This window comes from Chanos chanos, chromosome 1 (assembly GCF_902362185.1).
Source record: "Chanos chanos chromosome 1, fChaCha1.1, whole genome shotgun sequence".
NCBI lineage: Eukaryota > Metazoa > Chordata > Actinopteri > Gonorynchiformes > Chanidae > Chanos > Chanos chanos.
Window position 1 is genome coordinate 40591000 of NC_044495.1, and position 25267 is coordinate 40616266.

General features: G+C 40.4%; 3 protein-coding genes across 4 annotated transcripts; 1 reads left to right on the forward strand and 2 right to left on the reverse strand.

The window, feature by feature from the left end:
* The first annotated feature begins 288 nt into the window (after positions 1 to 288).
* On the forward strand, positions 289 to 4288 carry rab25a (RAB25, member RAS oncogene family a). Its single transcript, XM_030789927.1, has 5 exons — positions 289 to 325; positions 1996 to 2191; positions 2448 to 2641; positions 3875 to 3955; positions 4161 to 4288. The coding sequence occupies exons 1-5, from the start codon at positions 289 to 291 to the stop codon at positions 4286 to 4288; spliced, it is 636 nt and encodes a 211-aa protein (XP_030645787.1).
* A 1572-nt stretch (positions 4289 to 5860) lies between these two features.
* naxe (NAD(P)HX epimerase) lies at positions 5861 to 12491 on the reverse strand. Of its 2 annotated transcripts, none has more exons than XM_030789872.1 (7): positions 12407 to 12491; positions 11117 to 11298; positions 10669 to 10777; positions 9789 to 9899; positions 9256 to 9366; positions 8474 to 8621; positions 5861 to 6418 (listed from the first exon to the last, which is right to left on the reverse strand). In XM_030789872.1, the coding sequence occupies exons 2-7, from the start codon at positions 11281 to 11283 to the stop codon at positions 6216 to 6218; spliced, it is 849 nt and encodes a 282-aa protein (XP_030645732.1). In that variant the 5' UTR covers positions 11284 to 11298; positions 12407 to 12491; the 3' UTR covers positions 5861 to 6215. The 2 variants fall into 2 exon arrangements, with proteins under 2 accessions (XP_030645732.1, XP_030645741.1); XM_030789881.1 differs by having other exon boundaries at positions 11117 to 11315; positions 12407 to 12490.
* A 2500-nt stretch (positions 12492 to 14991) lies between these two features.
* On the reverse strand, positions 14992 to 19448 carry LOC115827093 (piggyBac transposable element-derived protein 4-like). Its single transcript, XM_030791010.1, has 2 exons — positions 19270 to 19448; positions 14992 to 16633 (listed from the first exon to the last, which is right to left on the reverse strand). The coding sequence occupies exons 1-2, from the start codon at positions 19446 to 19448 to the stop codon at positions 14992 to 14994; spliced, it is 1821 nt and encodes a 606-aa protein (XP_030646870.1).
* Between the last annotated feature and the right edge of the window lie 5819 nt (positions 19449 to 25267).

Consider the following 25267-nt stretch of genomic DNA (forward strand, 5'->3'; position numbering starts at 1 on the left):
TATTAAATTGCATTTCCTCCCCCTGCGTCAGACACAAGACTGTAACTCTCATTAATAATAGTTACACATTGTTTGTGAGATTGTCTAGTGAGATACACTCGTTCTTCTGAATCACTGTCTGGTGGCAGTTTTACCTGTTCCACCTGCTGTGTGCCTCACCCCACACAACATGAGGAAGAGCCAGTCCATAAGAAACCTCAGTGACAGGAGAGTGGTTTGTCTGCCACTCAAAACTGGAGTTTTTCCCTCTTTCTTCCCCCCGGCCTCTTGAGCCACCTAGGATTCAACATGGCGTCAGAAATGGGCTATAATTTTGTCTTCAAAGGTAAGGTTTTTTTCTTGTTGTTGTTGTTGTTTAAAATGTTTTTCTGTTTCAATATTTTCTTCTTGTTTTTTCCACCTCTTGAGGATAAGAGGGAATTTGCATCGATCCATACTACCACTGAGTGACAGCTATCACAGTGAGGGTTATTCATATTCTGATCCAGAAACCAACCACTGGGAATGATGAATTTTGTCTTATTAGCTGTTTTCTTACTGATCAGCCTTAACCATTCCAAAAGTATTACTATGTTACAACAAATCCTTTAAAAAATTAAAAAGTATGAAAATGCAAAACATTCCAAGTCTTTCAGGATCCATTCAGCTCATTCATCACGTAAGGACTTTACAGATTCATGTCCAGAATAGTTAATCCAGAGGACAGCAGCTGTAGACACTTTGCTGGTGAGAGATCCATTCTGTTTCCCAGATCACTTGAACAACGTGTCAGAGCATGTTACATGTTGGATAAATATTCTGGTTGCCACCTATACAAAAACAGTGACCCTTTGCTGCATTATTTGTGAATAAACTTTGATAAAGGCATAGGGACTTGCTTAAGTATCTACGTCGAGAGACAGATATATCTCAGTTACAAATTGAACGTCAGTGATTGCTATAATATTTCATGGAATCTGTGCAGTCGTGCGGACACCGTGAAAAAAAAAAACCTGTTCTGGGTCGCCGCCCTGTTGTCAAATTTCTTTCCAAAGTCTGTCCTCTGGTTTACGTGCATTGTGGAAGCATGATTCAGTTGAAGACAGTGTCAAACGGAGGGAATCTTAAGTCCACTGAGTAGGGGTTCATTTTTACACAGCTGAAAAGGCGTTCTTTGAGTCATGTGTAAACATAATAACAAAATGTTTATTAGCCAACGGTATGTGCTTTGTTATGCAGGGGGGTTTGGAGTTGTTTTAAAAAAAAACAGCTATTGTGTGGACAGCTGTATTTCAATTATTTTAATAAAAGACCACTGCAAAGCACTTTTTGGAACCACAGCACTAAATTGCTATATGCGTTCTTTCTTTGCCGTCTCACACAGGTAACTCCCCGCTGACCTGTCAATGACGTGTCATTTGCGTTTATATATGCCACTAGGGGGAGCGCTAGAACTATACCCAAACATAACATTATCGACCATCCAAAGAGCATCCCAAAATAATTAAACTAAGCAAGGAGGGGCGGGGGGGCATTATAAACCAGTTTCAGTTGAACATGACAGTAACGTGTGCTTTGTGTTTTTGAATGACTCCCTATCCCCCCTCCCTCCTTTTCAAAGTAAAAGGTCTCTCTCTCTCACTCTCTCTCTCTCTTTATTATGTTTGTCATGTCTAAACTTGACATTGTGTTTTTTGCATTCAAAAAATTTATGCCCAAATGCCCCGCCTAAGCATACGGTCATCTTTTGGGTCAGGCAGGGACAAAATTACACTAGCCGTCAAAGCTTTCAGTGCAGTTCATGTGTGAAATCGACAGGTCCCTGCAACACACAGAAACAGGCCGTGTAGTTCTAACTACTGCGTTTGAGATACTGACAATAAGCACTCACAAAAAGAGCAATAAGATATTTATATACGAACTTTTTAACATCCATGGACAGAAAACGACATCTACCGTATTTTGCATTTTCCCACACATCCTTTATTTTATTTTTTCATCTTTGTCATTCCACAGTGGTCTTGATAGGAGAGTCTGGGGTTGGGAAAAGCAATCTGCTGTCGAGGTTTACCAAGAACGAATTTAATCATGACAGTCGCACGACCATTGGGGTTGAGTTCAGCACGAGATCAATTCAGTTGGAAACGGTCACCGTGAAAGCGCAGATATGGGACACGGCTGGGCTGGAACGCTACCGAGCCATCACCTCTGCGTAAGACCTCTGCGCAATATTCTTCTTTTAACTCAGTTCAGATGTTTTGTCAAACTTGGGACAACTCCTCCTCATTACAAGCAAAATTAGCACTAAACTTCAGAGGGAAAATGCACGTTTTGGGACAGCTTGGAGTCATTTTATAAGAATATAGTCTTGGTTTTGAGAAGTCTATAGCAACATTTAACATATCTCTGCATATACTATGTACTGTATCGTTGTATCCTCACACTTGTACGGTATGTTGGTTGTGTAGGTACTACAGAGGAGCAGTAGGAGCTTTGCTAGTCTATGACATCACCAAACACTTGACTTACGAGAACGTGGAGCGCTGGCTGAAGGAGCTGTACGACCACGCGGATCCGCACATCGTGGTCATGTTAGTGGGCAACAAATGCGACCTGACCTCCCAGAGAACGGTGCCCACTCAAGAGGCCAAAGATTTTGCAGGTGCATAAATTAATATGACTCCTCTTGCACAGTGACCTCTCACTTTATTAACACTCTAACGCTGTATTTTCCTGTGACTCATTAGCAACACAAATATGTTGGCATAAAAAAGTCCTAGTTTGTCACAAAGTTAACTTTACAGCATGAAAAAACCCATATTTTTAGTTATTCTTAGTTCACTTTCCTGCATCTCATGATCTTTCCAGGAGTCAATCTAGTACACGTGTTTCTGTCTTCTCCATTCAGTTCTTACATTCCATTTTATTGTTTTCTTTACATTGTCTTGCCTTGCACTGTGCCCTCCTTTTGAAAAGGTGTCTATGTAAGACTGCCTTTTTTTATGTGACATTTTTTGTTTGTCAGTCATTGTCTTGTTTTTCTTTGATCTGTGCTGCCATTTTGGACAGTTTTCTCATGAAAAAAGAGATCTATACCTATTTGTGCAGAATCAGAAATCGTGGCAGTCACTTCATTCATCTTAGTACAGTTTGCTCCTCGAGGAATTCAGCATTACCACTAACCACTAAAGCCTACAGTAGGCAAGCTGTTCACGTTAAAGCAGCACAGAGGTTCATACTAACTGATATGGAACAGTTTGTAGTGACATGCGACTGAACAAGTGCCTGCACTGACCTGCTCAGGTATTCATTCAAGCAGGTCTTAATACTGTTTCGTACTATCTCAGGCGTGGTTGTGCTAGCAGCCGGCAGTTCTCAGAGAGCAACAAGACAGTGTCAGCTGTGAGTGCAATGGATGAAGGCTTATTTGAATAAAATGTTTGCCTTCATTGGTGTAAAAAGAAAGGTTTATAAAATACAGAACTGCTTTCATAATGCCTCTTTCTGTGTTTTGGCTCTCTTTTCTGTTTCTTTTTTTTTTTTTTCCTTTTGGATGCTGTTAAAAGCAGTCATGTGAAGATAAACAGGCGTTTCAAGCATTAGGTTTATGAATCAGACTATTACAAAATGATCTATTTTGTAACAGATATTTTTATTTACTCGCACTTGCAGTACTTAATACATTAAAAAACCAGCACCTCTACAGCCTTGCCTCAGGTCTTGTGTTGTTGGTTTTTTTTTCCTCATGGCTCACTTTTACCAGAGCTTTTGTTTTATTTAGTTCTTGTTTTTTTGTGTGTGTGTGTGTGGATGTATGATTTAAATTGAGTTGATTTTAACTCAGTTACAATATTATGCAGTTAACTCAAAGAATTCTGCTGTCTTCTTTAAACAGAAAGCAAAGGCTTGCTATTCATGGAAACATCAGCACTGGAGTCAACAAATGTTGAATCTGCCTTTCTTGAAGTTATAACAGGTATTTCAAACAAAAGTGCTCATGAAAGTTCAGTTAAAATATACACACTCAGAAAGCTTAATAACATGCAGCAGTTGGCATCAAATTTACTGATGGTAACATAGCTAGCTCATGAAATCTCATAAACTGTGTTTTGACTGCAGTGAGGTGAATGTGAGTGCCTGATGTCTTGTTGTTGATGTTGTTGTTGTTGTTGTTTACCTAGAGATCCACAAGAAGGTTTCCAGCAGAGAGGTCACACGAGGGTCCATCTGTGCTGTGACGCTGAACAGTCCAATGGGACCGATCAGTGAAGCTAAAGAGGAGAGAAAGGCCTGCTGTAAAAACCTCTGAGTTACTGACAGACGCCAACTTCTTCAATAACTTAACAAACGCAGCCTCCCAAAACCATCAACATTTTACTGAGTCCCTAAAAAAAAAAAAAAAAAAAACTCATGGGGCACAGCAATCCTGCAGGTGGTATGACTGCATGGTGTCTTGCCACCTAGATTGGAAAAACGAACTGATATGTTTCCATTTACGTTATCTAGTCTCTGAAATTTAGATTTCTAACTGAACATTTTTCTAACTTTATCATGTTTCTTTATTTCAGTGCATCCGCTCTTCAGATTAGTCCAGTGTTAAAACCAACTCATGAGGTCATAACCAATTCCTTCTTATTGTTCATTTCAGTGATGGCCTACCACTAAATGACAGGCAAAGATGCCACTGTCTACTGGACAATAACTGTTACCAATAACAGTCACCGATAACAACCTGCTTGATTACTGACATTTCGATTTAGTTTAAAATGCCAAAAGAATTGTTTCTCTTTTATCATTTTTGTCACTGATAATTGGTCAATAAACACACAAACAAATATATATAAGAGTACAGTTAGCTACAATGGAAGTTCTCCTTCCCATACTTACTAATCCAGAAGCAAGGTAGAGGCAAAGCAAACAGTTTAGTTGGACACTATGTTCCAACACACCAATTCCACATTGCTGTGTGTATTTACTATCAATCCATCATCTGAAACCATGGCATAGTGACAAGTTTTTATTATTACAAGCTTGCAACATCAGTCAAAGAAAATCCCTCATTGACTTGTATCTTCATATCACATTTTCGTGTGATGAACGTTCCAATCAGAGATCCTCTAAACTGTCGTTTGGTACAATCCTGTTTACCACAGTGCCATTTTACAAGGAACCATCACAGTCATGGGCAGAATTTCACATTTTGAGTTGTTTCAGCACTGAAAGACAAACACTCATAACTAGAACACACAGCCTGTGGTCTATAACCATTTTATTAGGCCAGTTTACATGAAGAGCGGGATTAGTACACTGGTAGAGACGAGGCTAGACTGTTTCCTAGAGTATCAGGTCCACCAAGAGTTTATTTTACTGTCCCGTAGGACGGGCCCAATTCGTAAGACTGATTTGGCAAACTGGACTGTAATATTTCATATTTATTTTGGGTTCGATGGGTCGCAGGCTGCGACACCCACTGAACAACACAGCTAAGTGACATATTAGGTTTCACTTTGTTCATTACTTTGAAAATTTGTAAACTATAATTTTGATTTATGTTACTGTCCTGGGATTGTAATGTGAGAAATTTATTTTCTTGTCCATGTATTTTAAAGAATGTTAAATATATGAAATAATAGAGATTATTGAGTGTATGAAGAAAAATGAAATAAAGTTTTTTAAGCACTAAAAGAGATCAACTGTATATTTCTTTATGTAACAGAAAAACATTTTGATGTTTCCCTGGTGTGAATATAAAATGGCAAAGTTTACACTGTTCTGAAAAATGTAAAGGCTTACCATACTTCCCTGTAAAGGGAACAAATACAGCTTAATTACAAATGGAAAAACTTTCATCTGTAATTAACTTACTGCAACACAATTTTTTGTCACACAGAAGAAGCCATTGAACTTTATTTGATTGCCTTTGATGTTGAAGACACATGGACACATGGAGAGTTGAGTTAAAAGTCAGGCAAATTTAAGATTAGCACAGCAAAATGAGAGTAGATAAGACAAATTAATTAGTTAATCCATTCCAGCTTTCAAGAAAGAATAAAGTCTGTTTTAATGCAGTCATGATGCATTTTTATAGGCATTGTTTTCAGTGACAGCAAAGAACAAAAACTTGATTTTATTGACTTAATGTTCCAAACCAGGTTAATTACTCTCCCAATTACAGTTTACCATGGTAACACAGAATCCAGTACACGCTGGATTCTCAGCCTCGTGAATAATTCCATTCAGTTGAGCTGATAAACACAGTCAGTGCCAGGGTACTGAGGCAGGTTGAGCTGGTACTTCTGTTCCAGGACTGGGGGCACAAAACGACCGCCAAGAAAGTGATACCGTCCTTTGAACTGTTTTGCTGCTTTCTTAGGAGCAGTGAGGGAGATGAGCATGTCTGGCTGCAGCCCATCTGTACTGCCATTTTCCACATCCCAACCTAAAGACAGGCAGCACATTACAATTACAATTACAGTCATCCCAACTTAGAGACAGGAGGCAACTTACAATTACAATCAACTTACAATTACAGTCAACTTACAATTACAGTCATCCCAACTTAGAGACAGGAGGCTAATTAAAATGACACTTGAATTACAATTACACTGAACTAAAGACAGGCAGAAAAGTTCAGATCTACTCATACAGTTCTAAAGACAGACAGCAAATGACAGTTATGCTCATCACAAACTAAAGACAGCAAATTACAATTGTACTCGTGTTAAATATTACACTCATGGAGTGTTGGTGCTTTCTACATGACATTTAAAATAAGTATATCATTTTTAGACCAAAAGCTGTTCCAACAGAAGGACTGCACCAAGCCCAGTGTCCATTTTTTATTTATTTTTTTAAAGTATAGTCATGTAAATTATGATTTCAGATTTAGGATTTTGAACTTTCATTATACCTCAACAGGTAAGTGGACTGTGCAGTTAGGAACATTACACAAACATTTAACACATGTTAACTTCATTTACTGTGAGTCTCACACCCCTTGTTCAGGGTCTGATTAAAGCAGACACAGTATTTATGACAGATACACATTGGTTATAGTTTTGAGGCCCACTTCAGAGAGCCATTGGAAAGCTAGTAAAAGCCACAGAATGACTTCAGGTGAATTATGATGCGGCGAAAATGATTTCTGTGGATAAACATGTCATCTTCATATTGTATACAGATGCCCACTGTTTGCAGGACTCTTCACAACTGCCCTGACAACTATCAGTGAACAAAAGGTCAGCGCCCAGAATTGATTGCCTTTTCACACGACAGCCCAACACCTAGATGGGACCAATTATGTTTGAAGGCACAGGCTAATGAAAAGTCATCTCCCCATGGTCCCCACTTAATGAGCTGATGGGCCATCTTACAGTAATCAACTGACCAGACACTCAACCGGCAGCTACCCTTTAGAAAACTGCAAGTGGAGACAAGAATGCAATTACTTTCCTGTCCTGCTAGGATATGGCCAAACCTGGAGCCATCAGGACAGGCTCAAACCCAGGAAAGATGGACAGTAACAAAGTTGGAAAAGAAATGCTATAATAGATACAAAGCACTGTGCTGTAGCTGACAGTGAGTTTTAATTCCATTGCAAAATAACTGTGATTTGTAAATATCTAGATATGATAAATATCTGTTTTCTTGTTCTGTGCTATGTCTCTCCTTACCAAATGCAGGAACCCCCAAACCCCCTCCTAAACCCCACCCCATCAGCTGTGGATAGCCCATTGCTTATGCCCGGACAGGCTTGATGGCTACTCAACACTCACCATAACACCTGAAGAAAAGATGAATTGCAGCAATTCATTGTTATATGTTGTGGAATCTGCACCCTACTAGATGTTGTAACATGTTTGTCCAGTTAACAATTAGAAACAAAAGTGAAACTTGCAGTCTCATTCAACAAAGTGTCTGATCCCACATAAATCTCAGATGCCATCTAATGCCGCCTGCTCTGACTCTAGACAGAGGACTCTCTGTTGCTAAGGTCTTTGCGTCCCTCGGCACCAGAATTATACGTGCAAATCTCGATTCCAGACTTGGACACAATTAACTTCTTCTCCTGGCCAGAGACACTAAAGACCCAACTGCTGCCAGCCAGAGCTTAAGACAACTTGCCTTTACTCCACTGCATTGGCATGAGTAATAGTTCAGCTCTCCTGATAACTGCACCCTCTTGACCACCATTGCTTCTCTTTTAGTTTACTCGTCTCATCTCTGAGATAACTGTTTTTGAACATCACATTAAACACTTTACTAAAACTTTACTCTAATTATACTATTTCTCTCATGCCACATCAGCTCTATGGCTTTACGAGTTTACAACTTCAGTTACTGTTTAATTTTTATGAACGCAGTTGTCCTTCAGGACTGGTGCCCCAAAATTATAAAGAGCAGTACAAATTAACTACTGCCACCTCAGTTCACATCACTGACAGAGATAGTAAAAACTATACTCAGTATTTGTCGATTACAAAAGACGACCTACCTGAGGGAATGTCGACACTTGCGATGGGCACTGTGATTTTCTTAAGTACAGACAAAATACTGCCAAATGGTTCTCGTACCGCCCCCTTGAAGCTGAATCCAAAAATGGCGTCTATCACCAAGTTGTAGGCTTCATCAATCACGTTGGCCTGAAGAGACCCCCAACAAAAAACATGAACACACTGTTTACCATACACTGTTTACCATACACACAAACATCACCCTGAACACAACAGGATATGAAGCATATTTATGTATGCTACCTAACATTTAACTTCATGTTGGTGATGTCATCAATATACAAGTTTTGTAATAGTGGCTTCCTCTTCTATGGAGGATCAGGTAACTGAAAGATGAGAGTAAATCAAGGTTTCCTCAGTTAAACTGACTTGTGACTGGCACCAAACACACGATTTAAGATTCTTTAACTCATTTCTTTTTTCTTTTTTTTTTTACCTGCGAGTGTCTATAAATAGTGTCTAAAAACAAGTCCCTCCTCATCAAATCTCTGGAAATAACTATCATTGAGAACAAAGCAAACAGGTATGTGGAAGAACAAACACACCACATGTGTTACATGTCCCCTCCAAGCACCATGTAATTTAGGTCTGAAAGTCACACTGACGAAGCATATATGTGTAGAGACATTCTCTGACCTGCATTCCCTAATAATACCAAACAAACCATGGCAATGAGCTTACAACATAAAGACAGATGCATAGTCAGAGAAACAGTGAGTGACGTGGGTTTTTGGTGTATAGAGAAGTTAAAACGGTGCCTTACCTCAGGCATCTCCTCAAGGAAGGATATGGCCATCTTCTCACATTGTGTGGTTAGACTCTGAAAGAGAGGTTTGTTGGGTCGCTTTGGGTATAGCACTGTGGGTTCATAGCCCTGTGGGTTTAACACACAAACACACGAACGCACATGCGCATACACACACACACACAAACACACACAAACGCAGACAAACACACACAAACACACCCAGAGCATTCAGTTTATAACCAAGAATCACTAATTGTTTAACACAGTCAAAAACATAAATAACAATCAATATAAAAACACTGAGAGAAAAACTGGGAGGCTTCACCGAATCATAGAAATGACTGACAACAGGTCGAATGATTAACTTTAGTGAGATCTATGACAGGAGATGATGGTGAATGTGAGCTTTTTCTATAGAAAAAAAAACATCAGTGCTTTTTAAAGGCCTAAGAGCAAACCAATACATACAGTAAGTCCACTGCTAGCTTCCCACAGCAGTGTAGAAACATACGGTCCAATAGAGCAGCCGTTAGGAAAAAATCACTCACAAAAAGCTTGAGATGTCGAGCACAGACCAACCCATCTCCGCCGTTGTTTCCCGGACCGCAAATAACCAGCACTGTGGGTTTGCTTTTCACCAGTGAGGCCAAGGGGTATCCCTTTGAAGACAAAGGCAAACACTCTAGAATGTAAAAAGTGTATAAATAATATAGCTTCAATCAGACAGACAGATACACACTGATGAGGCACTGCAACCAGTCAGTTCAGGCACATTCTGAATGCACTAAACCTCAACTGAACACCCATGATTTGTAGACATCCCAGAAATTCAATGAAATTTTCCTTCATTCTCAGCACGGTAAAGTTGACTCTTTTTTTCCTAATAGAAACAGCCCTGTTGGGAATTATGCATTTGCTGGTGAAATGGTGACCTTCTCAAAAATCTGTGACTGTGACTGGCATGAAAGAGTCTACCGCATATACAAAATATGTCTCTACCGCATATACAAAATATTTCTCTACCGCATATCTAAAATATTACTCTACCACATATATAAAATATGTCTCTACCGCATATCTAAAATATTTCTCTACCGCATATCTAAAATATTACTCTACCACATATATAAAATATGTCTCTACCGCATATCTAAAATATTACTCTACCACATATATAAAATATGTCTCTACCGCATATACAAAATATTTCTCTACCGCATATCTAAAATATTACTCTACCACATATATAAAATATTCCTCTTGGCAGTATTTCCCTATACTGTGAGGAGCAGTAAGCAGTGACACGTGCCTGTGCATTATGCTAACATATTAGTGTGAAAAACAAATGGACAAACAAAATGTTTTTTCCAAGTGCTACTCGTTTTTATTTCATAAGTGTAGTGGATTCCCGGTCTGTACAAATCTTACTTTAGCAACGGCGGTGGCACAGCTAAGTCCAGCCAGCTCCATCAGCTGGTCCACACTGAAGCTATACTCAGAGAACAGCTCCTCATCGATGTGCTGAGCCTCCTCCTGTCTGTTAAAACAATCAGTCAAACAAACAAACACGCACAATATAACCATTTCATAATTCTATATTTTCTAACATCTCTAAGGAAAAGCAGAGCAGCAGGAGTTCAGAGCTTAAAGTGTCACATTCATGGCTTAACCCACAGGTTTAAGTGCTCAACACTCAGCACCAAACTCCTGCAGAGGTGTGTGAACTCTCAGATAAAAAAAAAATGCATCTTTGTGTAAGCGACTTGGAAAAAGCACATCAGCTGTGGGTGAGAGTCAATATAGCGCGTGTTTGCGCTGAGTCTATAAGTCTATTGCATTTCCCTATCAATCATGTAACCTGATTCCTTATTCTTACCCTAAATACTTGATCTGCTGGGCCATGGTAGAAGTTTGTCGACAAGAATGCTCCGGTTTGTATTTATTGCCATTAATGATGGGACATGCTCCTCTCTGAGCCAGTGCCACGCCTCCTCGTGATGTCACAAGGAGACCTACTCCAAACAGAGCTCTCAGCCCAAACATCCACCTGGCAAGAACCTGCAAGACCAAATACACTGTTTGTTGTTAAAGCATCCGTTGGTGGACAGAACACACAAAGGTAAATATCTGACAGACATTAAATACTGAATACTTTCACTGAATACTTTAACAATTTGGAACAAAGCATCAAACTGAATGGAGACAGGCCCATGACAAGAAATGTGGCAAAATGGGAGAACTTTACACTTTGAAGAGTAGATAAAGATCATTGTGAAGGTTTTGTTCCGGCACTAAGAGAAATGATAGTACATCAGATGCCCCAAAAGCTGAGACAACTGTGCAGGAACAAAACTGGAGGAAATCAGAAGTCGGGTTGGCCATAATGTACGTCATTAAAATCTATGCATTTCTGTCCATAACTGCGCACATTTAAAACGACAGCTTGATAAATAGCCTACAGGGTGAGTGGTGTCAAGGTGAACTTGGAATCTAAACTTTTGTTTCTCAGTATCATCGATTTTAACGGTCTCTCTTATTGCTGGTATAATATTTCAGAAACAGGTTAGGCAGTTTTCCAGTTTAGGCTCTAACACCCATAATTAGGTAATAGGCCATCAGTTTTAACCTACAAGCAAATCCGACGAGGGAAAAGTTTCACAACATATAAAAACGACAACATACATTTTGACACCTATGAATGATTTGTATCAATATATAAGTACAAAAATATAAAAATACAGGCGGCTTGAGGTTAAGACCAGAGATCGGGCGGTATTCGTAAAGTCGACAGTTTAATGATAACAATTTTGATTATTTAACAAGTTATCCTCACGCAGATCCTACAAAAGCTATGACCAATCTGTGTTTATCATATTGCTCTGAAGTACAATTTTGCACATTAACGTTAGTGCTAACGATTAAATCGACCTAAGGACTACTTTGAAACCTCGGAGCTTTCCCTCTTTAAGTAAATATAAACGTCAGATGGATAAATGAATCTTGCGAGGAAGTTTCACTGGTATATGTTAGCTTGTAAAAGACGTTTCACTTGACTGTCTAGCTAACGTTACAAAATGTGCAGGAGTTAGTAATTACACCATGTGAGCACTTTCGAGAAAGACTACAAGATGAAGTATCACGCTTATGATTACTTCTCCTTATATACCTGCTTGTGCCCCGGGTGTTAAGTAAAACTTCCAAAAAGAGACGAGAATATGTTTCTCCCGAGCATTAGCTGTCTCGCAGCGGAGTGAACGAGTAGGGAAGGAACGGGTTAATATGCCCGTCGACTTGCAAAGGATTGTGGGACTGCCAGGCCTTTCCTAATGACTTTTTAAAACTCCCAAATCAAACCTAGGGGACACAGTGAAGCCGAAGAGGAAAAGATGAGATACAATGCTTAATTTTATGTTTCAGTTTTATGTTTTGCACTTAAAGTTTGGAAATGAGGATTTGTATCGATTTCAATTTCTAATATAAAAACCTCCAGTTTTATGCACATTAAATTTACAGTGAAGACAAATCGACTTTAAGCCATTTGTGCTTATCCAAGTTCATTTTCAGACGATTTGTAGACTATAACACTAGTTATTTAAAGTTGTACATGTTGCACAATGATCATTCAGGGCTTGAACTAAAGTGGACACTTGGACCCAGACATTCATTCACCTCCAGGCTTTTACTTCTTCATTTAGGTTCCATTTGAGAACACATACAGAAAAAATGTCATAAAAACAAAAAACGCCTTTTGTTTTTGGAGTTTACAGCGTGTGCATCGATGCTGGGGGATCAAATATAAGTCATGCTCTTCATTTCCTGATTCACCAAGTTCTTGGAACACTAAGTACAAAATCTGCAGATTCATAAAAGTGCTACACAGAAATTTCCAATAGGTGCACTTAGGTGTCTCCAAGTATCCACCAAACCTCTCCAAATATAAAAAAGAAGTCTGCCACTGTACATCAAATGTGTGTGTGTGGTTTGTTTTGTCTTGTGTCAAAGATGTAGATGTTATAGGGTTATCAAATCAGTCTCATAAAATTATGAACCATTCATTGTGACATTTAATATTTTAAAATTAAACTACTAAAATTGACGGAATAATCTAGTCACTGTGCTACAGCCTTAGCGGGTATTGCACTACTAATGTATTACAATCACACTACTATGTATGTGACATTCATGAAACAACCAGGCTGACAAAGGCAGTTGGAGTTCTTGGTTGGCAGAGGATGGCTTCAGTGAATATTGCAGCAAAAACAGACAGGACAACAGTTTATTCCAAAGATACAATTTATTAAAATAATCGGCAATAATTATCAACTACTTCTGATCAAGTACGATCAATAATGAGCAGCAATAATAATAAAGGCACAAACAGTAATATGAGGTAGTGAGGTATAATCAATAATGCGCAGCAATGTAATAATCAAGGCACCAAATGGTAATATGAGGTAGTGAGGCTATGTGCAAGTATTCCAGTGTAGGATTGAATGAGTGTAAGACTGGAGTGGATCTGAGAGTGAGAGAGTAAATGCCTGTGTGTGTGTGTGTGAGAGTGAGGGTGTGTGCGCACCTGCGCAATGAAGAGATAAAGAGGAGCGAGGGAGAGAGGCTTCGCGCAGGTGCACAGGTGAGAGGTATGTGTGGCATGCGAGTGTGGCATGCAGGGATGTGTGCTAGGTGCCAACAAGAGTGGGGCTGGGCTACAGGAAGCACACATGTAAGTGAGGGAGACAAAGGATCTGCAACTTGAGGGCTAGTCCCAACTAAGCCTTCAACCCAAAAAACTCTACCCAACCCTTAACTAGCACTGAAGTCCCAATGTTGAGGTGTGTGATGAGACAAAGGGAGTTACAGAGAGAGAGAGAAAGAAAGCATGCACAATCTATCTTCAAAAGTAGTGAACAAAAGAAAAATAACAAACAGTCAAAGACCGAATCACAGTGTGCACATCTCAATCACAAAAGAATTCAAATAACAACACTTTCCTCACATTAGCTAAATACATCACAAAGCCTACCTTTGTCCAGATGCTTGAGATTGCTCTTGTATGGTGATCGAAGGTGTGTCTTTTGTTATACTGTGAACAGCGTGATGTGCAGGTCCAGGAAGAACAGTTCTCTTTCCTTCAAAGCTCGTCAGCTGAAGATCCTTGGTGATTCGACGGTCGTCAGGCAGTCTTTGAATGAGTCTAAATTACAGTTCGTCAATGTTTTTAAGGAATGAAAAGGGATCCGGTCTCCTTCTCTTTCTATAAAGCTGCACGGGTCCCGGTATAATCAACCTGGTTAAAATGGAAGTTGCAACTGCACATGAAAGAGTACATTAAAACTTTGGCCGGAAGTTCAGTACGAACACCTCGCTTCGTTGTCCTTTGTTCTTTTTTCTGCAGAGTGATGGTATCCCTTCTTGTGCATGGAATCCACCGCCAAAGATAAAGAATTTCCTCTCCACCACGGGTTGTAAGGCGAAATTGCGTCACCGCTTACAGTATCACTGTATCCAGTACTGTTAAAGTGAAAGGTGAGAGGAAGGGTGGAGATGACCCATGGAGTCGAGCAGGGAGTTTAGGGTATCATGGCTACAGACAGGGCATCCCCTACATAGAACAGACAAATGTAAGTCCCTTTCAGGCTAATATGATATTTCCTTCAAGGAAACCAACATGATGGCTCATTACCCTATCCAACATGTAAAAATGAACCCAAAACCTCTCCAATACCACGTATGTCCAAACAGTCTGTGTGCCTAGCTGCTCTTCAGCTCATGCCACTCTGTGAAGCACAGCCGATCCACAACTATGCAGAGTGCCACATCACAAGATCCACACTTGAAGATTGTTTTCATCTTGCAGTGCACACATCTTCTCCTCCCTTGAGTTGCTTTCAGGAAAGGGTCAGTGGAAATCTCACAAACTGGAGCAGGGAAGCATCCCTTTGGTTTCTGCTCCGGACTCTGAGGTGGAGGCGAGGGGGGTGCCTCAATGACGGTCTCTACAGGTGTGGATGCCTCTGGCTGCCTACAATCAGTAAGCTCCATGCACAGCAGCTCCCTGAAGCGCTTCTGGGTGAGGGGCTTCTGCTGCCTTTCCAGTGCCATCTCCTTGTGGATGATGAAGCTGTTCACCACTGCGATGTCAATGAAGTGGAGAAACAACTTCATATACCAACGCCTGCACTTATGCGACACTGAGAAGTACTTTATGAGAGCGTCAGACAAGTCAACACCCCCCATGAACTTGTTGTATGCCCTCACAGGCTCCGGCACAGGGACCTGTCCGGCGGACCAGGTGCCGTCTGGATTTCTGATCCGACGCTGCACAGCCTGCCCGCTATAGGCTTTGTGGATAGTGGAACACAGCATGACGTCACGTGTGTCCCTCCATTTCACAAACAGCAATGGGCCATCTCTGATCCATCGCATGTCGCCACGTTCCGCTCCTCTTGGCAGGGCATTGATGGTCGTCTTTGGGCAGCCCTTCCTGTTCTCACGGATGGTTCCACACGCCCCAAAACCCAGTCCACGCAGGTGAGTGAAGAGCTCCGAGCTGGTGTAAAAGTTGTCAACATACACCGTGTACCCTGTGCCCAGATAGCGCACACGGAGCAGGTCAACAACTGCGTTAAAGCTCAGGCCCTGTCCTGATTGAGTCTTTGACTTCCCCTCGTAGATATTGAAGTCACATGTGTAGCCACTGGAGCTGTCAGCCAGGACAAAGAGCTTGAATCCCCACTTGGTAGGCTTGTCCTTCATGTGTTGCTTCATCCCAATCCTCGCCTTGGAGGCCACCATACGTTCATCTATAGAGAGGTTCTGGTGCGGGTGGTAATAAGCCCTGCAGGCAGTCTGGATCTGATCCTGGAGCGGCTTGAGGCGGAAGAGAGGATCATATTCAGGTTTACCTTTGAGCTGGTCATTCTTGGCATCTTCCGCTGGGTCACTCATGTGCAGGTATGCACTGATGGCCTCATACCGGTACCCAGGCATTACAGAAGCAGGAAACGGGTGTCTGTGCAAGCGGTCCCTCCTCCACATGTCCCGAGCAGCTGAAGTCTTCACCAGGCCAAGGTAGATGATGATGCCGATAAACCTGAACATTTCCTCATTATTTATATCCGTCCAGTGCCTCTGCAGACCCTCTGCAGTCCTCCGTGCTGCATATTTGTTGGTGTTGCAGCACAGGGTGCGCATCACATGTTTACTGAAGAAAAGCTGGAAGATATCAGAGGGGCTGTAGTCCTTCTGAAGAAAATCCAACTGAACCCCTGGGGGCCTCCTGGGGCGAAACTGAAATGGACGAGGTTCTTTATCTTCCTCCGAGGGGTTACGCCATCTGTCCTTTAGTGTTGCAGGTTTTTGTGCTGCTGCCCTCTTCCTCGCTGGAGCTGGCCTTAAATAAATAAATAAATAAATAAATATCTTAATGAAAGACCATTTTGAATGTATTTAACAATAGTTTTGATGTAATATATGCTTCATGAAAAACAGCAGTCACAAATTAGCAAGTGAAATTTGAATGACTGCCACGTGAAGTCAGTTGAGGGGCTATAAGGGATGTGCGATATGTATCGTCCACGATAATACCTTAATTGTTGTTTTAAGGATGTGTGAGCTGACATTACTGAGTGTCACTCACTTTGTAAAAATCAATCAAGAACACACCTTAAGAGTCCACGCATTCACTGCGTCACGTAGCCTAGTAGGAAAGACTACTGCGCAGTGAAAACAAACAGCGCCAGGAGTCAAAATACAGGCACCACCAGCCTCGCAAATTACGTCGCTAGATTTAATTGCTAGATATAGTATCAATTATATATCAAGACTGAAATACTAATGTCCTTTCGTTTTCCTTACAGGGAAAGTGAATTAGCCCACAAAATGCTAGCATTCTGCTAATGTATGCTGATTGGTTGGTTGAGGATTTACAACTTATTACAAATGCAATAGTATGCCAATTAGTCATGGTGGCATTGATGACTGCTCACCGCAGTAATTAATATGGTTTTGAGTGTCATGTTCATGAAGTGGGCATGTCATGTAGTCTGCAAGACTGCTTTGAAACTGAAACGCTTGACGGCAGGCAGAGCGGGTACATAACCAGAAACAACTGGCAATTCACAGTGAGAGTGTGTTTGAAAATGTTTAATGCTTGTTAAAGCACAGATATGGAAACATTTCTTTATCTATGTGTTATAGTGTGCAAGTGACAGTCGTCATTTTGTATGCTGCAGATTATCCTTTTTACAAGTTCTAGTTTGATAAAAGAAATTCCTATCAGTAATGGGATTTTGAAAAATTGACAAAATAATGCCCATGGTAGAAATAACTGCTTGACCTGCATTCAATAAAATGCATGTGTATGTTGACCTTAGACCCATTATATCTCTAAAATGTCTGTTGCCATCACTCACACGCGAAAAATCAGAGACTACAAAGCTAGTTGCTTAGCTTATGCGTCAGCAGTTTCACAAGGTGAGCAAAAGCTAACCATAACTAGCTTTACTGATCGGGGCTCACAAATGTTCTCCCAACGACCACGCAGCTAACTTAAACATATCGATTACCAAAGGATTTAATAGCCGCAAACAGTTGCATGGAAGAAATCAGATGTTTTAAGTGCTAATTTTGTCATTTATTCTTTGTAAGATTCTTTTCTTACTTCATTCATTATCAAAGACAAATGTAATCATATCAGCACAGAGTTTAAACATTTATATGCATTTACTGACACACACAACAGCTGACCTAATTACACCATATCCTATCATTAAAACAAAACGAAGTAAAAAAAAAAAAAAAAAAAAAAAAAAAAAAAATCACACATGCGTGGAACCGATCAGGCTCGTAAAGTAGCTTAAATTCTGCGCATGCGCACAATTTTGCGCATGTGCAGAACGGATCGGGAAGCCAGGACGTTTCAGACACAGGGGCATTTAAATCCACAGGGACATTTAAATCCAACATAAGCAATCTTACAGCCAATAGGTGATTTGTTATTTTTTCAACAGAGAGGATGGTCCTGTGGGAGCACCCTACTCACAGGGGACATGGCAGGTTAAGAAGGGCAATGCATTTTGGTAATTTTGCTAATAAAGGGGATGTCATCCGCCCTCAAATACTGCCTAAGGCTAAATACTATGCCAGCGCATTTCTGATCCATCTACTTCGAACACAAGCACAACAACACAAGGCATTAGACTGGCTGTTGCACGCTATATGTACACTGCATGTTAGGGCTGTGAAATTGATCGAATTTTATTTTCAGTTACGATTTTGGCTTCCAACGATTATGAAAACAAGATAATCGAGATAAAACGATTATTGTGCCGCATCATTCAGTTAAATGTGTACAAAGCCATGCGCCGCGTAACATCCGACCGCATATACGTCCGTGATCCCATAAAGTAGATCAGAAATTACTATCGGACTCCGAGAACGGGACGTAGTGGACGCAACAGATTCCCGCACGCAAAACCCATCATGTCTCTTGTATACACAGCAATCGCGCTGCCAGGCGTATAATGTTAAATATATCACCTGTAATACATGTCTTGATAGTAATAATAAACGCCTGTGTTACTGACATGCGTATGTACTGTACTGAACTTTCTATCGTTATTTTAATGTGAACTTTTCCTACTCACACTAACGAGTTTACCGTATAACATCGTAAGCTTCGACTCGTATCACGCGATTCAGTTGATTTACATTTAAAGTTCAAGAAAATCCAAGGTTCAAATTTTTTAAAAAGCTTTAATAAATACATGATGTTTCCAAAGTCAATGAGTATTTGTGTTAAATAATCGTGATCTCAATACTGACCTAAATAATCGTGATTATGTTTTTTTTTTGCCATAAACTAGCAGCACTACTGCATGGCAGGCAACGTTCAACAACTTGCAAACTCATATTAGCGTAATTGCTAACAGGTTACACGATTATGCCAGGGAAAAATATACTGTAACGTATAGTATTATGCATTCTTTCATGCACAAACGTGAATTTAGGTGTATGTAAACTACTTACTTGTCGAGGACCACATCAATTCCATGCATGAAGGCATCCTCTTCGTCAGAGTCCATACTAGTAGGCATTGATCCGTCACTCTCAGCAGACATTGATTCGACACTCTCAGCATCCAGCTCATCGTCACTCCTGAGCAACTCCTTGTGAACCTCAGCCAAAGTAGATCTATCGGTCGCCATGGTGTCCAGAAGTGTTTGAGACAATCCAAAATGACTGGCAAATCACAAAACAAACGCACCAAACTGGACCACTACCGCTCGCTTTTCAATGTTCAGGCAATGGCCAACAGAGCACACGCGGAGTTGTTTTCTAGACGCATTACCCGCCCCCAATCTGTATGTGTCCAATCGAGGCAAAAGACCTGTCTACGTTTTCGTCAGAATGAATACTATTCGTTAAAACGATCTCAATCTCTTACAGGAGGCTGGATTGAAACTATGAACTGATTTGATAGGACAAATTTGAAAACAAACCTAATGCCATAGGTGCAAAAGACCGTCACTCAAGGAAACAGTTAGTCGGGGGCCAATAACAACCACACAATCTAAGGAAGGACAGCTTTAGCTTTAAATTCACGTACAACTCTACGGGAAAACTTTACATTTTGTGGTCGCTAAAACTTCGAGAATATTACGTTCCGGTTACGATGGAAATGAATGTATGTTTTTTACGAGGTCGTGACCAAGCAAATAAACAACTTTACTGACATCTGGTTACCACAGTCCAGAGCCTCTCTCAACGGCTCTGTCCCAATTTAGATATGAGTGCGTCCACGTAAAAGGGGCGGTGTGTGCACCAGATGACCAATCGCAAACATGGAGAGGTCTCGAGCGGCATATTTCAGTCGAAAAAAGCAAATAACAAATATGAGGATTTCAAATCTGTAATACAGGCTAAAAGTAACACAGCTGCTGCAGCCAAGGCGAGGATCGAAAACTGGCAAAAAATGCCGACTGTGTGAATGCGTAAATTAATAGGCTTTTGTTAACAGAGTTGAATTGTTCAGCGATTCTAGCGTGTATGCTAGACCGAAATTAATGTTGGTGTACGGAGGAATAAACTGTTACACTCCGACTGGAATCAACGTAGAACAAGAGAACTTTATTGACACGTGCACACTGTTATATACATACCTGTCACATATAAGTCTCAGCACATCTCATTGGCTATTATCATTGCCCATTATACAGTACAGTGCCTGCCTATGTGACTACAAAAATAAAGATTTACTTTTACAGCTGAGAGCACACTTATTTTAGTTATGTCAACACTTATCAATTTCAAAGTTCATCATTAAGACACAAATAGATCTGTCAATAATCACAGTTGTGTATTCCATTAAATTAATGGGTTGCTTAGATGTATTCTTATGGCGTGTAAGTCAGTATTAGCGTCACTCTTCCAGCTGCAACTCTGGTGGTGTTAAACGGTCTTGGGAGCAAGTGAAGAATAAATAATAAATATAACTATAACGGAACTGGGGAGGACCGGAGCAGGCTATGTTCGTTATAACAGATCAAAACGTACAGTGGCTGTTCTAGCTTGTATGGCGCCCTGGGCATGTAAAACCCATATGCATTTAAGGCAGCTGTAAAGAGTTTTGGTCTAAAACTAGTGAACTATCTACCTATAAGACATGCAAAGCACAACAACAGCACAATAAGCACTGATAAAAGCTTGCTAGCATTTTAGCTGGTGTGTTTTTGGGATATAGTTAGCAATGTTATGCTATGACAGCTGTTCTTACATTTTCAAGAGGTGGTCTGACCATAGAACATCGTGCATTGCCTGGGTGGCTAGCAAGAATGACAGTTGGGTTTTGTCCTTTACATGACCATATACTATAAAAATTAATTTTTTATTATAGGTGGTGTTGAACACTCTGACCTTGCCATTTGGTTTGGTAATCTCGATTTTTGGATCTGGTCTCCCTGCTGCTTTGACCCTAACCTTCCCCCTGCACTCCAACGAGTGAAATGGTGTATTTAATAAAACATGGACAGCGTCCTGTTTCCATTGTGGCTTTATTAGCAATCAACAAAGCTAGCTTGAGAGTTGGCAGATGTATGATAATTATCGCATTTGTAAAAGTCGTTCGTCTCAATAAATGTGTTTCCTGAGATTACACATTTACGCCTATTTGTTCTGTTTTGGTTATTACTCGCGTACGAAAATTTTCCTTAAAATACAATAATTTTAAGCCTCTACACTTTAACATTTCCCATTTGGCAACGTAGCAGAGAAACATCTCTCCCTAGCTATGATTACTCGCCGTGGACAAATTTTAAAAATTGTCTGGTTCGGGGTTTGTTTGTTGTTCAAATCATCGACAATACAGATGGATCACCGCTACGATCAGCAATTGCTAAATAACCAAAAAGACGATAAAAGAACCAAAACCGGCTTATGAACCAGAGGGTTCTCTTTGTTTACTATATCATCCGGGATTATGAACATCTGTCCACGGACAAAGGCACTTTTTAGATTTTTCACTAGATGTGGGACATCTGGCATGAAATAGAGCTGCCTGTCTGGTGTTGCCGGAGGTAGCACTGATGTTTTATTGTGATCGACCCCAAAGGATTCCCACATGGCCCGGTTAGGGCTACCCATGTCAGTGGTGACATTAAGCACATGTAGCCCTATGGATGCCGCCCCCTGTATTATCTCAATAATTATTGGCCTGTACTCTGCTCCATTGGTAGAATTGCCACTGTATTGCCACTACTTGCTTCCACTGTGTTGTGGTTCCAGCCAGCATAAACATATAACCATGTGTCGCTACTCCTGTGTGACCTGCCTTTCACTCCCTTTCAAGTTTTGTCAATCCATCCACCTTCAGTTTTAAGAAGTGAAAGACCTCTGTCAACACACCTGGCTCAAATTTAACACATTGCATTCTTCTTTACAGGGTACTTATTCCTGGCAGGGGAATCTGCAATTCCTGCAGGGTCTTGTAACTTGTTGAACCAGCAGCAAAGCGAATTTGTAACACCCTCGTAATTGTGTCATTGCTCTATTTCATCCCTTTTGTGGTTAGTCTGCCTAATGCCTTAATTTGGTCTTTTGAAAAAGTTTTCTTGAATTTTTTTGGCCCTAATTTGCATTGTCTTCTTGAGAACGGCATTTTCCTTCCTTAATTTTCTTAGTGCTGCCTTTGCTTTTTTGGTGATTTTTTCTTGTCCCTTTAATTTTTTTCAATAGATCTAATTGACTGGCTGCTGGCTCACTGGGTGGTGTCAGCTCTCTCTGTCTCTCCTGAGTAGCCTTGTCCTCTCTTTCCTCACTCTCACTTTCCCTTATCTCAGTCTCCTCATCCCTTCTTTCTTCAATCGTTGAAACAGCTGTAAGTAGAAGACATGGCACGGTTAATTTTTAAATATTCAAAATAATATTTTAACACTTCAAAATAAGAAGTATTACTATAATTAGTAAGAGTTCATCTCCTCTCCGTGTCAGTGGGGAAACTGTACATTCGTACTCCTTTTTCCGAGCGACTAGAGCATCCCCATGCAGCACAGCAAACCATGGTGTAGACTACATGCACTATATGCAAGGAGAACACGGAGCAAAGGGCACAGACAAACTGTTTGACATGCTACTCGTGTCTCTGAGTTTATTTAATGAATTCATGACAGTTATTGATAGTCACCTGTCAGTCTCTTTCTGTCCTATCTGAAAGTCATAAAGTCTTATAAAGTCTTACTTAGGCCTTCAGTTACCGTGGGATTACTGAAACCACCATGAATTAAAGAAATGTTAGAAAATTAATCTGAATTTTGAAACATTCCTTCCCTTCCCCTCCCTCTAAATATATAAACATTAGGACATGATTGCCCTACAAGTTTAAGAACATAATAATAATAAAAAACAATAGCAACACGCTCTTTAACCAAGGTAACGTTAGCCTGAAATATGTCAACAAGGCAGGTAACGTTAGATGTTGACACTAATCCTCAAATACTACCGAATTTTACCTCTTAGAAAACATACTGATGTAACTACACATACATTTCGGCATGCTATATAAAAATTGTGAATATTGTAAATCAATGCACTTTTTGACCACAAATTACCAAAAGTTCTCTGGATCAACGCATTCAAAGCTGCCTGCCAAGACCTTCCTGGACTTATTTGAGGTCTACGTGAATCACGTGGTGATTAAGCATTTTGAACTTCGCGACTCTCTCTTTGCATGGCTCTGGTCATAGTGTGTGCAACATTGCAACCTCGCAACTTCTGAGTTGACGCAATCAAAACCGTCAAAACACAGAGGCCGGAGCTGGATCCTTCGGCGGGATAGTACCAGCGGGACAGGAACGTATTTTCAGTGTCCAGGGTAGCCTACTTTAGATGGAATTACAAAGAAATTGTGCTTTACGATCAACTAATCTCTGATGGTCATTCCGATTTCCCAAATCAACAAAATACAATGCATAGCCAGTGTACTCTTCACCCTTCTTAAACATTTTCACCTTATGTAACTTGCGAATTAGACATAAGATTGGCTGGTGGTATGGAGTGACATCATAACTGAGAGTCAAACATTAATCCTAGATTAATATCAGTTGGGTTAGCTATGAGCTGAAGGTGTTTCTGTTTATTCTAGTCTAGAGTTTCTATGGATCAGCTAAAAGAAAGCCCCCCCCCAAAAAAACAATACAAATATATATACCAGCCCAGTCAACGAGACTGTACATTAGAAGCGAGCTAGGTTACCACTGCAATGGTTAACTTTCCTCTCAGTCTTTTGGCATAATGTGGACTATGTTGATTATTCTGGGAGCGAAAATACCGCCTGCAGCGCCCCAGCTGCGGACTTGTTTTATATCATTCTTAACGATTTTGTAGAAACCAGAGAAAAATACAACAATGTCTCTGTGAAACTATATATTCACAGTATTATGAATGAATTGTGGTTTATTTGGTAGCATTTTGTAGTGTGATTGATTTTACTAATTGCATTAGTACTGTACAAAGTTAGAGGTAGGTTATCTGATAGATCCCTCTGCTCTCCCTACATCTGGCTTCCAGTGGGGAGACCTGATGTCAACCGAACCTCGCCCCTCTCCCGCTCCCCATCTTATACTTCTTAGTGGGAGACCTTCCCAGGCAATAGCCTACCTAGCTTACAAACTGAAATCAGGGTGCCCGCTTTGACAAGGTTAATTGACCGACACGATGACATGACATCACTGACATAACGTACAAATGAGTGATAGAAAACCGATCACACAAATGTCACCATTCTGGATTTTGTTTGTGTGGGCGTTGTGTGCCCCGCCCCCAGCAGGATGCCGCCCTGGGTGGCTGCCCATGTCGCTTGTGCCTAAATCCGCCCCTGAAAATGTATAAAAACACTGCCTACTGACCAATCCATTCTCTTCAGAAATGGCTCTGGACACGTCATAGGGTGTACATTATTTATAGATTTATATTCATAATTTATTAGATTTATAGATTTTTTTATAGTTTAACGGTAGGGGGAAAAGGATCTGTATAAAAATTTTTAGTGTAGTACAAGCTGTTACCATTTTAATTGCTTTTTGTTTCACCTGTAAATTTACATTAATGGATATGAAATTTGGCCATTGTAATGATAAGATTAATCATGTAATCTGCGCACCGAGGTCCACGGGATCTTCCAGGAATGGTGGCGCCATTTTCAAAGAGAATTGATTGGTCAGTAGGCGGTGCTTTTATATGTTTTGATCTCTTATCTCTTTATCTCTTATCTCATTACAATGGCCAAATTTCATCCATTCATCCATTTATCCACTGATGTCAATTTACATGTAAGAAGCCATGTTCATCTTATCGGTATTTACTTCTGGAGACATTATTCCTAAACTGCAAGCCTTTTTATTCTCAGCGTGAGTTTTCCTCATTTATCTTGGTCGGTGTTTACATGCCACCTCAGGCCAGTGCGAATGACACACTGCAAAGCCTGGCTGAACAGATAACCAGCTGGGAACAAAAATACGCTGACTCGCTCTTC

What these genes read in the sequence shown, in the direction of transcription:
- LOC115827093 (XM_030791010.1), bottom strand. Translation starts at nt 19,448, where the DNA reads ATGGCGACCGATAGATCTACTTTGGCTGAGGTTCACAAGGAGTTGCTC. An exon ending in ATTGATGTGGTCCTCGACAA is followed by an intron (nt 16,634 to 19,269) that starts GTAAGTAGTTTA and finishes TATTTATTTAAG; the next exon opens with GCCAGCTCCAGCGAGGAAGA.
- naxe (XM_030789872.1), bottom strand. Translation starts at nt 11,283, where the DNA reads ATGTTTGGGCTGAGAGCTCTGTTTGGAGTAGGTCTCCTTGTGACATCA. An exon ending in CAGCAGATCAAGTATTTAGG is followed by an intron (nt 10,778 to 11,116) that starts GTAAGAATAAGG and finishes TTGTTTTAACAG; the next exon opens with ACAGGAGGAGGCTCAGCACA. An exon ending in CTCGACATCTCAAGCTTTTT is followed by an intron (nt 9,367 to 9,788) that starts GTGAGTGATTTT and finishes TTAAACCCACAG; the next exon opens with GGCTATGAACCCACAGTGCT.
- rab25a (XM_030789927.1), top strand. Translation starts at nt 289, where the DNA reads ATGGCGTCAGAAATGGGCTATAATTTTGTCTTCAAAG. An exon ending in TACCGAGCCATCACCTCTGC is followed by an intron (nt 2,192 to 2,447) that starts GTAAGACCTCTG and finishes TTGGTTGTGTAG; the next exon opens with GTACTACAGAGGAGCAGTAG. An exon ending in CTTTCTTGAAGTTATAACAG is followed by an intron (nt 3,956 to 4,160) that starts GTATTTCAAACA and finishes TTGTTTACCTAG; the next exon opens with AGATCCACAAGAAGGTTTCC.